The 14,992-nt window shown below is 37.4% G+C and overlaps 1 protein-coding gene across 1 annotated transcript; it reads right to left on the reverse strand.

Moving 5' to 3' along the window:
• Window positions 1-249: 249 nt before the first annotated feature.
• LOC130849741 (olfactory receptor 4A15-like) lies at window positions 250-1,285 on the reverse strand. Its single transcript, XM_057728875.1, has one exon. The coding sequence runs from the start codon at window positions 1,201-1,203 to the stop codon at window positions 250-252; it is 954 nt and encodes a 317-aa protein (XP_057584858.1). The 5' UTR covers window positions 1,204-1,285.
• Window positions 1,286-14,992: the final 13,707 nt, after the last annotated feature.

The raw sequence follows: 14,992 nt of genomic DNA on the forward strand, positions 1-14,992 counted from the left end.
TCACAAATAAGAACATGAAATAAACAAAAAAAATATTGACACTTAAGAATCTTAATACAGTATGATTACATATATAAAAAATTAACCTATGAAATTATATTGGTCTCTAAGGACTATAAAATATTCCACTTACATAAAGTTTAATTTATATAGCTGTTTTGGAATAAATAGTCTAAATTATCTAAAGGTAACAATGTTTTAAATATCACTGACAGTTAAATTTTCCTTGGTTCTCTAAACGAATGAATATCATGTCCTACATGATGGATACACCCCTTTTCCAACTGAGGTCACATTTTTATGCCAGAGTTTCCTCATGGCATTTTTCATTTCTGCATTTCGGAGGGTGTAGATTAAGGGATTCAACATGGGAGTTATCAAAGTTAAAACCACCATCATGGATTTATCAATGGGAAATTTGGCATTAGGTCTGGCATAAAGGAAGATACAGGGAACAAAGAATAAAATGACCACCATCATATGGGATGCACAGGTGTAGAAGGCCTTGGGATTCCCTTGCAACCCATGAGTCTTCAGGGAGTGTAATATGACCCCATAGGACACTAAGAGAATGAAGAAGACAACAGTGCAAATTGCCCCTCCATTACCTATCATAGAAAGTCCAATGAGGTGGGTATCGGTGCAAGCAAGTTTCAGTAAGGGGTACATGTCACACAGGAAGTTGTCAATGACATTGGGGCCACAGAAAGGGAGCTGGTAAATAGAGAGAAATTGAACCAGTGAGTGCAGAAAACCTCCAGTCCAGGCCACCAGCAGCATGAGAACACACACCCGCTGATTCATGATGACCAAATAATGAAGAGGTTTACAGATGGCTACGTATCGGTCATAAGCCATCACCACCAGAAGAATGACTTCAGCACCAGCAAATAAGTGATCTATAAAGACTTGAGTCATACAAGATTGGAAGGAAATAGTCTTTTTCTCATGAAGCAAGTCAGTGATCATTTTGGGAGCAATGGCAGTAGAATAGGCAGTATCTATAAATGATAAAGAAGCCAGAAATAAGTACATGGGGGAACCCAGTGATCTGCTGGCTGCGATGGTCACCATGATAAGCAGATTGCCCACGATGGTCACAATGTAGATGAGTAGGAACGGGAAAAACAAAACTTTTTGCATCTCAGGGTTCTGTGTGAGCCCAAGGAGGACAAACTCAGTCACATTGTTCCTATTTTCCATGTGTTCTTCTGAAGGTGTTGATTAGGTGTCAGAGGCTGCAAACAAAATGATCAATAATGAATTTGAGATGATCACAAGCTTTTTTTAAAAAACTGTGATGCCTTCCTCAACAGTGTTTTCTCCGCAGGGCCTCACACAGAGTAAGTCTTCAGAACATAAGGCTTTGGAATCTCCTCCCACAAGTACTCCATTCATTTTCTCAAATTCCTTGCTTCAGCTACACTAATGAAACTTCTGTATTCTAACTGGGGGTATATATGAGTGGGTGTATCTGTGAGATGATGCACCAAACAACAAGAAAGTTGCTTTCCCCAGAATCTCTCTCACAAAGCCTGCATTTTTGACTTTATATCATTTCTTTTTTTCTTGAGAACATTTTGATGTTATGAGGTCTACCATGTAAACAGTCTCATCTTTAATAAGTTTCTTTTTATATTTACATGACATTATACCTAGACATGGGATATCAAATTATAGGATGATGTTTAGGCAGCAGGCTTTTTGAGTTACTATGAGCTCCAAAAATCGAGGAGTAATTCACCTACAACAGTGAAAGTACCAGGCACATTATGAGTACTCATCAAATGCTTATTATCTTCTATTTAATTGAACTAAATTTCAAAACTCATGAGAGCAACTGAGCAGAAATAAATGTATAAAATCTTCCTATGCAAGAAAGTACAATGAAAGCAGCATTTTTTTTTTTTTTTTGGAAAATACGCATACACGCGCCTCTCCACACACAATTGACATTTGTTACAACCCAGATATTGGAGAGAAAAAATGGACACTACAAATCTGAGGGATTGGGTGCTACATCAATATTTTTTCTACTCCAAAATATTTAGAAGTGATTACTGCCAGCCATATCTCAATTAAGAATATAAAAGTTAATATTCTAGGCTGAATCATGATTCAGTAGAAAGAATTCTATACCAAAAATATTGAAATGCTATTTAATTTTGCTTAGGCATCTTAGAAAAATCACATCCCAACTTATATTCTTATTGGAAAGGTGATAATCTTTCAAAGTTTGTGAGTTTCCCAACTGATGTCATTGAAACCTTTGTCCTAAATGGCATGCTAACATATTTGCTGGTACCCTCTTTATGTTAATCAGGGTGGATTAATATGTGTTAAAGGTTATTGTTGTATTAAAGTAATCAGTAGGTTAGACTAGTTACTTTGTTCAAATTGTAAATTTGGTTATGAGTCTCTGTGAAATACAGGATATTCATTCTCGTTTAAGGAAAATAAATCATCTGTTGGGCTTCCAGATCAATGAAAAAATGAGAAAATCTAATTCTGAACTTTAAGAAGCATGAGTAAAAGAAACCAGCTGTGTAAAGGAGTTCTGTTTTTGGAGTTCTGGCACTTTATTGTATAGATTTATCATTGAATATCTCCACTCACAATGAGGATGCTATATATGCGTTTGTAATGGAAAATAAATACTCACAGTTCATAGGAGCTGTCTGAACATTCAAGAGATAACTTCCAGTAGAGAGTCTAAACCTTTGACCTGTTGAGCACTTAGAACACTTAAGTGTTTATAGCTGGTTTCCCACTGTCATCTGTAGGTTTGTGGGGACAATAAACATGCCTTATTAATAACTGTATCTCCAAAGTCTGAGGATAACATGAATTTTAAGTAATCAATAAATATTTGACTATTAAAATGTTCTTATAAGCATAATTATTATTTGAAAATTTTCAAAGGTATTAATGTGACAGCATGATACAAATCTATACTTTATCAATATTGTTCCTTAGTAAAAATATATCTGCTTTAAACATTTATGAGATTCTTCAAATTTCTAAACATGGTCAATGAGAACATAAAAATCTTTAAAGAATGCTCAAAAATGCAAATCCATGATAGTTACCCCACAAAATTAAATAAAATAAAGTAGATCTACACTATGTCAAATTCAACAATAGAAGATGCAACAACAAACCATTTATATAACATACAAGGTGTAAAACTTTGGGATACATTTTCTATTGACAAGATATTGGAAATTATAGACTCTGAAAAGTTGAGGTTCAGTCCAGATCATTTTGAAACATATAATCATAATTCGTGTCTGAATATATTTCAATTTAACTGCTTATATAGTAAAACCAATTTCCCATGCGAGCAGTAGCTTTTATTTAATTATTAAAAAATGACCATAAAAATGATGCACCAGAAATATGGAGGTCAATTAATACACACTTAAACATATCATTGGATTTTTTTAAGAAGATAAATTTTAAAGAAATATCACAATTTCCAAATGAATTTCTTCATAATAAAGGAAAAAATGCTATATCTGAACCCTAAATATGGTTGAGCAGACTTTGAAGACAAATATAGGAAAAAAATTACCAGAGACAGTACATTGCCTACTTCATATACAGTCTCTCAGTTTTGTTAGGTTTTGTTTCATAATTTTGTAGCAGTGGCCCTGGATATCAGCACTGTACTTCATGAAAACTTGGGTTCTAAATGAAGGTTTGGAATTTGAGCCTCAGAATCCAAACTTACTGTGTGACCTGGATCAAATGCTTAACATCATCTGTACAAAGAGACTTATAGTAGCATCAGTCACATAGCATGGTTTTAGAGATTCAATAGGATAATGCAAATACAAATTGTCTGACTAATAATAATCACTAAGTAAATTCAAAATATGGTTGACTATTATTTGTTTCCCCTTGTAATTTTAGCACCACATCTCTGCAATTAGTTTTACATGAGTTTCCCCCAAAGTCCACTCTTTTGTCTAATCATCCAGAGACTCATTCCCTGATGGATGAATTACTGGGTCATTCCTTTTTGCAATTCTGGAAGCTCTCCTATTTTCACCACTCACATGACTGTGTGAAAATTCCCTTGTCTGTCTTTCTCCATGTCTCATTCTCATCTTTAAAATGTATCATTAAAACTAAATTTAACCTGAGGAATCTTCTTTCCACAATTAAGAGGTCAACTGAGTGTATAAGGTGATGTGTTCCATTGCATTCACATTATTTTTAAGATCCTAAAAATGAGAAAATATTCATGTAATTAACCCACAGACAGATATAGATATTGGCATGTTCTTAAAATTCTATAAATCTTATATCTAATGATATTCATGAGTTTTACTTTCACAGACACTAAAATTCACTTTCTAATAAGGTATAAGTACAGGTCAATGAATCTAACAAGTAAATCAATATCTCTGAACTCAAATTTTCACACTGTAAATTTTGAGTTTCCCTTTGTAATAAGAGGTTATTAGTTTACATAAGAAAATGTTATTGTTGGTTTATATACAAAATAATAGGAAGCAGAGACTCAGATATTTGTACAGCAATGTCCCTAGCAGCATTACTCACAATAGCCACAAGGTACAAACAACCTAAATGCCCAAGGACTAATGAATGTATAAACAAAATGTGGTGCATACAACAGAATATTAGTTAGCCTTTAAAAGGAGGGATATTCTAATACATGCTACAACATGGATGAATCTTGAAGACCTAGAAAGTCATATTCTCATAAACAGAAAGTACATCATTGGTGACCGGGGCCTGGAGAAGAGAGGAGTTAGGGAGTTATTGTTTAATGGTTGCAGAGTTTCAGTTTCAGACACTGATAAAGTTCTGACGATGGTGGTGATGAATGCACAATAAAGTGTTAGGTATACTTTACCACCATAAAAAAATTATCAACAAATAGATTTTTTACCCAAAACCAGGACATGTAAAGATACTATGTGCAGAGGTAACAATTTATAAAGAGCTATACTAAATTTTTCTCTCTTGGATATATTAAAATACACAAATATTGTTGAATCCATAAATTACATTAAAAAATTGAAAAAAAAGTTATTGTGAAGACCATTTCTATATCAACCTATGTTGTTATGCTAAGTTTTGCTATGTGTTTTCTCTATTTCAGCACACATTCAAATACTTCTAAAACAAAATATTGGGTAAAATAATTGTCATTGTACTTATTCCAGTAATATTTTAAAAATAAATTAAATACATGTACTATATTATTCCTGGAGCTTCTGAGCTAAAAACATTTGAGATCATATATTAAAAGCTGTTTTGCTTGTTAAGAAAGTTACATAATTTCAAAAAACTCTATTTTGCCCTATTCCAATAGCAGGGATGAGTTTTTGTGAATATGTTACCTGGATTTTCTATTTCCTCTTCAGTCACTTGTTTCAAGTCCAGGCTTCTCCTTTTCTGTCTTTGGTCCTTGAAGATGAAGTTTATTTCATTGAAGTTGAGTCAGGATTGCCATCACATCAGCCCTGCTCTGACCACAGAGAAAAAATAAGGACATCTTTAGTCTCTGCAGCTGCAAGTGCTTTGTCACCTAGGATACATCTCTCTGCCTGCACAAAGCGTGACCGACTTCAACTTTTATAAACACTTTGCAGTTTAGATTGTAAAATTATTCAGAGTTGGCTTCAAGAATATACATTTGATATGGTTGATAAGTCATTGAATTTGAAAGCTGATATTGAAAATATATTTCAGTATCAAATTAAAGCTTGACTAATATATTATGTTTAACTGACCAAATCAATTGAACAATCTTTTGATAATATTTTTAGTCATTAATGTAGAGCTGGAAAATTAAGGAAATTTTGAATTTTTAAAAAACATATATTACTATTTTAATATGGTTCATACCTACTAAGTTAATGGCTTATATTTTATATCTTGACAGTAACATTAATACCGAAGAAGAAGTCTTCCCTCAGGAAAGAGAAGATATGACTGGCACTTAATCAACAGTGAACAAGAAATCACTTCACCAAGTTGTTAAAACAATTAGTTCCCAAGGCTGCTCATTCAATATAAAATTCACCAAGGAATTATGCTCTAGAGAAGTGAGACCTTCCGTATGATCCTTCCAGTGCATTATATATTTTCAGAGGCTTCTCCTGGCCAATCACTTTAAGAGAAATAAGTGAAAAACTAGCATTCTAATAGCAAAGAGTAAGTGACTCATTAATAGCCAATACATAAGTTTTTTTGAATAAGAATCCTTTATTTTCAATTGATCAGTGTATATTTGAAATTCTCAAATCCAAGATGACATTGGAGTGAATTAAGAAGATTATGTTTTTATGTATGGCAGACATACTTAATGAGATTATCACTACTCAATTTACTAAATGTTTCCATTTAATGCAGATAACATCCACATACAAAATTTCAACACAAAACTTTGGCAAAAGGAATCTTTCTTGAAAGAAATGCAGAAATAGGTAACTTGGGCATATAATTTGAAACAGACTATTGTAAATTAACATAAGAAGGAAAACATAGATGCTAAACCCAGATGTCTTTAATATAGTTATGATGGGTCTTTAAATCTTAATTTCTCTACACAGGAGCGAGTAGAACATACAATCCAATAGAATAGGCACACAAGATCACACATAACTAACACATGCAGCATAACTGAGACCCTGAGAATAGACAAATGTCAAATTAAGTCTAAATAAAGAAAGAAATGTTAAATTTCAGCATAGCGATCTCTGGAGCTTATGTTTCAAACTGAAAGGAGAGTGAAGGAACCTGAAAAGGATGTAAAGGGAAGAGGGAAGTAGAAATCCCAGGGAAGATAGAGTACATCCATCATCACATGTAAAAGAGTCAATCACACTAATTTTATTTATTTCTCTTCTTTTTTTTTCTTTTTTTTCTTTAAGAACTTTTATTGAGATACAGTTGACATACAATAAACTGCATGTATTTTAAAGTGTACAATTTGATATTTTTTTCTTATTAGTAATGTATATATGGCAATCCCAATCTCCCAATTCATCCCCCCCCAACCTCCCCCCCACCACTTTCCCCACTTAGTGTACATATGTTTGTTCTCTACATCTGTCTCTATTTCCGCCTTGCAAACCAGTTGATTTGTACCAGTTTTCTATATTTCCCATATATGTGTTAATATATGATATTTGTTTTTCTCTTTCTGACTCACTTCACTCTGTGTGACCATCTCTAGGTCCATCCATGTCTCTACAGATGTCCCAATTTCATTCCTTTTTACAGCTGAGTAATATTCTGTTGTATACATATACCACATCTTCTTTATCCATTCATCTGTTGATGGACATTTAGGTTGCTTCCATGTCCTGGCTATTGTAAATAGTGCTGCAGTGAACACTGGGATGTGCGTGTCCTTTTGAATTATGGTGTTCTCTGGGTATATGCCCAGCAGTGGGATTGCTGGGTCATATGGTAACTCTATGTTTAGTTTTTCAAGGAACCTCCATACTGTTCTCCATAGTGGCTGTATCAATTTATATTCCCATCAACAGTTGCACCTTCATTTTTAAAGGATAATTACACTAGACATAGAATTCTAAGTTACTGGGTATTATTATTATTATTTTTTTTGGGGGGTACACCAGGTTCAATCATCTGTTTTTATACACATATTCCCTCCCTTCCTTGACTCCCCGCCCTTCGAGTCCCCCTCACCCTTCCCGCCCCAGTCCTCTAAGGCATCTTCCATCCTCGAGTTGAACTCCCTTTGTTATACATCAACTTCCCACTAACTATTTTACAATTGGTAGTATATATATGTCTGTGCTACTCTCTCACTTCGTCTCAGTTTCCCCTTCACCCCCCGCCCCCTCCCATACCTCGAGTTCTCCAGTCCATTCTCTGTATCTGCATCCTTGTTCTTGACACTGAGTTCATCAGTACCATTTTTAGATTCCGTATATGTGAGTTAGCATACAATATTTGTCTTTCTCTTTCTGACTTACTTCACTCTGTATGACAGATTGTAGTTCTATCCACCTCATTACATAGAGCTCCATCTCATCCCTTTTTATAGCTGAGTAATATTCCATTGTATATATATGCCACATCTTCTGTATCCATTCATTTGTTGATGGGCATTTCGGTTGCTTCCATGTCCTGGCTATTGTAAATAGTGCTGCAATAAACATTATGGTACAAGTTTCTTTTGGGATTATGGTTTTCTTTGGGTATATGCCCAGTAGTGGGATTACTGGATCATATGGTAGTTCTATTTGTAGTTTTTAAGGAACCTCCAAGCTGTTTTCCATAGTGGCTGTACCAACTTACATTCCCACCAACAGTGCAAGAGAGTTCCCTTTTCTCCACACCCTCTCCAACATTTGTGCTTTCCAGATTTTGTGATGATGGCCATTCTGATCCGTGTGAGGTGATACCTCATTGTGGCTTTGACTTGCATTTCTCTGATGATTAGTGATGTGGAGCATCTTTTCATGTGTGTGTTGGCCATCTGTATGTCTTCTTTGGAGAAATGTCTATTTAGGTCTTCTGCCCATTTGTGGATTGGGTTATTTGCTTTTTTGGTATGAAGCTGCATGAGCTGCTTGTATATTTTGGAGGTTAATCCTTTGTCCGTTGTTTCATAGGCAATTATTTTTTCCCATTCTGAGGGTTGCCTTTTAGTCTTGTTTATGGTTTCTTTCACTGTGCAAAAGCTTTTAAGTTTCATGAGGTCCCATTTGTTTATTCTTGATTTTATTTCCATGATTCTAGGAGGTGGGTCCAAAAGGATCTTGCTTTGATGGATGTCATAGAGTGTTCTGCCTATGTTTTCCTCTAGAAGTTTGATAGTGTCTGGCCTCACATGTAGGTCTTTAATCCATTTGGAGTTTATTTTTGTGTATGGTGTTAGGAAGTGTTCTAATTTCATTCTTTTACATGTAGCTGTCCAAAAACACAACAACCCAAAACCTATGGGATGCAGCAAAAGCAGTTCTAAGAGGGAAGTTTATAGCAATACAGTCCTACCTTAAGAAACAAGAAAATGATCAAATAAACAACATAACCTTACACCTCAAACAACTAGAGAAAGAAGAACAAAGAAACCCCAAAGTGAGCAGAAGGAAAGAAATCATAAAGATCAGAGCAGAAATAAATGAAAAAGAGAGGAAAGAAACCATAAGAAAAATAAATAAAACTAAAAGCTGGTTCTTTGAGAAGATTAGCAAAATTGATAAACCATTAGCCAGACTCATCAAGAAAAAAAGGGAGAAGATGCAAATCAACAGAATTAGAAATGAAAAAGGAGAAGTAACAACGGACACCTCAGAAATACAAAACATCATGAGAGACTACTACAAGCAACTATATGCCAATCAATTGGATAAACTGGAAGAAATGGATGCATTCTTAGAAAAATACAATCTTCCAAGACTGAACCAGGAAGAAATAGAAACCATGAACAGACCAATCACAAGTACGGAAATTGAGGCAGTGATTAAAAATCTCCCAACACACAAAAGCCCAGGACCAGATGGGTTCATGGGCGGATTCTATCAAACATTTAGAGAAGAGTTAACACCTATCCTTCTCAAACTCTTCCAAAATATTGCAGAAGGTGGAACACTCCCAAACTCATTCTATGAGGCTACCATCACCCTGATACCAAATCCAGGCAAAGATGTCACAAAAAAAGAAAACTACAGACCCATATCACTGATGAATATAGATGCAAAAATCCTCAACAAAATACTAGCTAACAGACTCCAACAGCACATTAAAAGAATCATACACCATGATCAAGTGGGGTTTATCCCTGGGATGCAAGGATTCTTCAATATATGCAAATCAATCAACATGATACATCATATCAACAAATTGAAGGATAAAAACCATATGATCATTTCAATATTTCTCTTCTTTTTAAAATCTTTATTGGAGAATAATGGTTTTAAAATGTTGTATTAGTTTCTAACTGTTAATTTTAAAGCATTAAAAAAAAAAAGGCCTGTGATCTGGCAAATCATAATGTACAGGGGAATAACTTGAAAGTGTATAGGATATGAGATAATATTTTCTACAGGGCATTACTTGTAAGGGCGACAGCAATGAAGAGATATGGAAGGTACTCTTTGGAGACTTGGTGCTAAAGTAATAAAATGAAGTAAAAAGAGCAAATGAAGGTCCTGAGGAAACAAATGATGACAAAAACTAAAGACACACCACCTTTCCAAAAAGATCCTGCCTCTGCATTCTTGGAGGGCTTCCACTGTTAACTCCTTTTCATGGCTTACTATGGGCTCCTTTGAGCATCGCCATGTCCACACATATTTAGATTAAATTTGCAATTTATGGGTCATAAGGACCTCAGATAAAGTATCATTAAACACTTATCTGAATCAGCTGAAGATCTTACTATTTTGATGAGTGTCACCAAAAAGTGGTGGTTTTCAGCTTATCTAATAAGTGGATGAAATCCAGCTGCCCTAAATGTTACATGTAATACTTCTAAGTTTAAAGAATACATCTAAGCACTGGCTCCTCTCTTACCAGTCAGTAGCAAAAGTGGAGAACTGAGAGCTTCAGGGCCTGACTGGCCAGGGGAAGAGCAGAAAAACTAGAGAATGTGATTTAAAGCTCCTTCTTTCTTTAAGATTGATTCTTACAATGCCCCTTTGTAATCTTGGTTGTAAGCTAAGGGTAATGATTACTTGGGACATCACAGATCACTGAGTTAAGAAATTCCTAAATTCTGATGAATATCATGACCCTTCTGGGGAGCAATCACTCCTGAAACCTCAGGCTAAAGTCATTGTTTCTAGTAATCAGCCCATTGCTATTGTAAATTCATACAGTTAGAGGTAACTCCATCAAACTAGGAGGTGGAGATTATAATTAAGTCCTCTTTTTAGGGTATAGAAGATGCATGTACTACCCCAACATGGGTCTCTCTACTCCCTCCTGGTGTCTGTGCCAGAAGCTACTGTACTTTCTCTCCCTAATAAACTGTTACTCTGCTACTTAAACCTGAGCAGTGGCTTCTCATTGATCCCAGGAGAAATTCTTTTCTTCCAGAGATCATGAATCTGCACCCCTAGACGGATTTCACAGCATCATTTTTGGGGGCTTGTCTGGGATCGATGACAAGATAAGTCTGCTCAAGGTTTTTCTAAATTTTATCTCCTTTTTTGCTTGCTATGGAATGCATACTTGGGAGAGTGTGACATCCAATCAAGGACACAGAGAGAATGGGTCCCCCTCCATGGCTCTATGAATGTCTCATACAGTTTAAGGGCAACCCCAAAGGGGTCCTAACGGGGGATTATACCATCCTGCCAAAACTAAGAGCATTCTTCATCTCAGCAAGGAGAACAGCAGGGGGTGGGTGTGGGGTGGGGGATGGGGTGGGGGGAGGGGAGGGTGTGATTTCAAACAGCTAAAACAGGCAGCCCTGAAGGGGTCCTGATGAGGGGATTATACCATCCTGCCAATGCTAAGAAACACTCTAAGTTCCTGCAAGGGACATGGCCAGATAAGGATGAAAAGTTTCAACATTTTAGACTTCCATTTTCTGTTTCCCTCTTTCCACTTTCTTAGCATTTTAGAATTATTCTTGACAACTTGGAGTCCTTTAAATACTGCTCTCACCCTGCAGCTATGTAGGGTTCAGGGTCTCTGATCTCCCTGTTTTTACTGCCTTTTTTTGTTGCACCCAACCTTGAAACCACATTCATGGGGAATGAGACCTTTGCCTCTAAGGGATAGAAATCTCCTTTTGGGCTGTTTTCTAATCCACTGCCAAGAGAAACATGTTGAGGAACTGGGGGGAGCACTAGCTCCTGGCACAGCTCTCAGATTAGAGATTACACATTTGGTGGCTAACTGCTGAGCCTAGCCAAGGGGAAGAAATGAATGTTCTCTCCATTGGCTCTGTCTTGAAACCTTATGGATAGAAGTTCTCCTAACCTGCATGAATTTCCTTAAGACTTTGCTAGGGAGTTTCTGGGTGGACTAGAAATGTAATGGGTTAGTTCCTTTGAGTTCTTTAGCAAACAGTGGTGTGCCTTATGCTCTCAGGTGGCTATTCAGACAGTTACTGCAATATTCTTACTGTGACATCTGCTGTTTGGGGTGGAGTATTTTTGGGGAGTCGGAGGAGGATGATAATTGTCCCTCCCCTCTTTGGTCATCCATACACCATTTCTTTTGCGACCATTTAACCTGGTGTGGAAATCCCTGGGCAAAACATTATGGATTTACTAATAAGCCAGTTCAGATATATTCCTCTCATAACAGCTTCCTCTTTTCCCTCACGAGGGCCTATAAGATCCATCAAATGCTCTCTCTCTAAGAGCTAGCATGGGAGGCCTTTCACAGAAATACCCTTTTACTCCCTGGATGGCATCAGGGCAATCCCATTAAGGTTTTAAGAGTAAGGAACTGGCAACATGTTTGGTATAAGTCTGGACCCACCTCCAACTTATCCTCACCTTCACTTGTGAGTGGGACAGGTGAAGATGAATGGTGACCTGGATCGGTAATGGGCAGAGTAAGTCCAACCAGGGGTGAAGCTCATGGTGGAAGTCTGTCTCCACCCCATGTGTAGGAAGGGTCTTCTATTGCTTTTTGAGGGAATTGGCCCTGGGTGCCATATCTTTGTTTTACAGGTGGAAGCCTCACAAAGTTCCAGTTCTACCCCTTTGGATTGTCTCCTGAAGAATTGGGACCTTTTGATCAACAAAGGTTAAAAAAGAAAAGCCTGATTTTCTTTTGCAATACTGCTTGGTCTCATTATCCTTTGGGAGATGGCGAATGCTGGCCTCCGGGAGGGACACTTAATTACAACACAATCCTGCAACTTAATTTGTTTTGTAGAAGACAAGGGAAATAGGTAGAAGTGCCTTATATAGAGATAAACCTGAAATATGTGCCAGGGATTATCTTATGGTGGTGGCCTTCCCCTCCTCTCCCTCAATTACCTCTGTATTCAGCTCCTCCCGAGGAATTAGATGGGTACCTCAATCACCCTCATCCCCCTTGGAGGTAAATTCAGAAGTGAGGCCCAGCCCAGAAAAAGTTCAAGAGTTGTCTGATAAGTTGACAAAGCTCCTTTTAAGTCTGAGGTCCATAAGATGATGCCCCTCCAAAAAGTGGCAAATGGGGATTTTAGACCTAAGATCCAAAAGCCCTTCTCTTATCAGGAGTTTCAGAGGATAAAAGGAGATCTAGGGGATTACTTAGAAGATCCTGAGAGGTAATTAAAAACCTTTCAGACACTTAGTCATCTGTATGATTTGACCTGGAAAGACACGATGATATTATTAAGTCAGACTCTGTCTCAAGATTCTCAAGATAGGGTTTTAGCTGAAGCCCTAAAGTGTGGGGTTGAATGGCTGGAGTTAAATATCAGGGGGAAATCGGTGGAAGAAAGTAAGACATTTCCTATTAGGATACAGGTAGTTCCCCCGACTGAACCTGATTGGGACTATGATACTAAAAGCGGTGAATGGTTTAGAAACCATTTTATTACCTGTATACTAGTGGGGTTGTGGAAAGCCAAAGCTAAACCCCTCAATTACTCTAAACTGACAGAGTTGGAACAAGGAGAGAGGGAGCCTCTGGGCAGATTTCTGGAAAGGCTGAGAGAAGCCTTACAAAAGTTTACTGATTTAGACCCCAAAAGCCGTGAAGGCAAAGTTATCTTGAGGGATAAATTACTCACTCAATCAGCACCAGCTATTTGAAAGAAATTGCAGAAGCATGCCTTCAAACAAGACCAGTCTCTGGACAGACTGTTACAATTGGCTCAAATGGTCTATTAAGGTTGGGACACAGAGGAAGAAAAATGTAGACAAAAGAGAACAAAGGAGAAAGCTGAAGTCTTGGTAATGGCAGTCCAGGCTGCAATGAGACCACCCCAAGGGGGTTCCTCAAATCGGGGCATCCCTGACAAGGGACTAACCTGCTTTCTGTGTGGAAAGGAGGGTCACTTCAGACAAGAGTGTCCCCGGGCTATAAGGCCACCCCAGGCTCCTTGTCCCATCTGTAAAGGATCGCATGGGCAGAGGAACTGCCCCCAGGGATGCAGGTCCCAGGGATCAGACCTCCCAGAGACTTGAGATTGATGGGGCCCTGGGGGTCCCCACACAGGCCCCTGTAGTGATTACATCAGAGGAACCCCAGGTGCAAATAACAGTGGGTGGCCAATCTATCAACTTGTTATTGGATACCGGGGCAACTTTTTCCATTCTTGCTGAGACCCCTGGTCTACTTTCCTCTCATTCTATGACCATAAGAGGACTGTCTGGTGAAACAAAATGATATTACTTTAGTCATCCTTTAAGTTGTAATTGGGACTCTGTACTTTTTTCTCATGCCTTTCTGATAATGCCTGAGACTGTGTCTCCCTTATTAGGATGGGACATATTAATGAAATTTCAGGCATTGGTACACCTGAATGTTGAGGCCTCGACTCCTCGGTGTCTCCCTCTGATAGAAATACAGGTGGATCCTGAGGTATGGGCTGAAGGAGGAAAAATTGGAAGGGCTAGATATGCAATAGCTGTGGTAATAAAACTCAAAGATTTCAGTCTTTTTCCCCATCAAAGGCAGTATCCTTTAAGGCCAGAAGTTAAAGAGGGATTAAAACCAATTATAAAAAATCTTAAACAACAGGGCCTATTAATACCTTGTAACAGTCCCTGTAACAGTCCAATTTTGTGAATTAAAAAGCTCAGTGGACAATGGTGTTTGGTACAGGATTTGAGAATTATTAATGAGACTGTAATTCCTTTACATCCTGTAGTTCCTAACCCTTATACTTTGCTCTCAGACAATCCATAAAGTGCAGCCTGGTTTACTGTTTTGGATTTGAAAGATGCTTTCTTTTGTATCCCACTAGAGGCTAAAAGCCAATTTCTATTGGCTTTCAAGGATCCTACCCAACTGGCTGTTCAACTTACTTGGACACTGTTGCCCCAAGGCTTTCGAGATAGCCCTCATTTATGTGGGC

This window comes from Hippopotamus amphibius, chromosome 3 (assembly GCF_030028045.1).
Source record: "Hippopotamus amphibius kiboko isolate mHipAmp2 chromosome 3, mHipAmp2.hap2, whole genome shotgun sequence".
Classification (NCBI taxonomy): Eukaryota; Metazoa; Chordata; class Mammalia; order Artiodactyla; family Hippopotamidae; genus Hippopotamus; species Hippopotamus amphibius.

What these genes read in the sequence shown, in the direction of transcription:
- LOC130849741 (XM_057728875.1), bottom strand. Translation starts at nt 1,203, where the DNA reads ATGGAAAATAGGAACAATGTGACTGAGTTTGTCCTCCTTGGGCTCACA.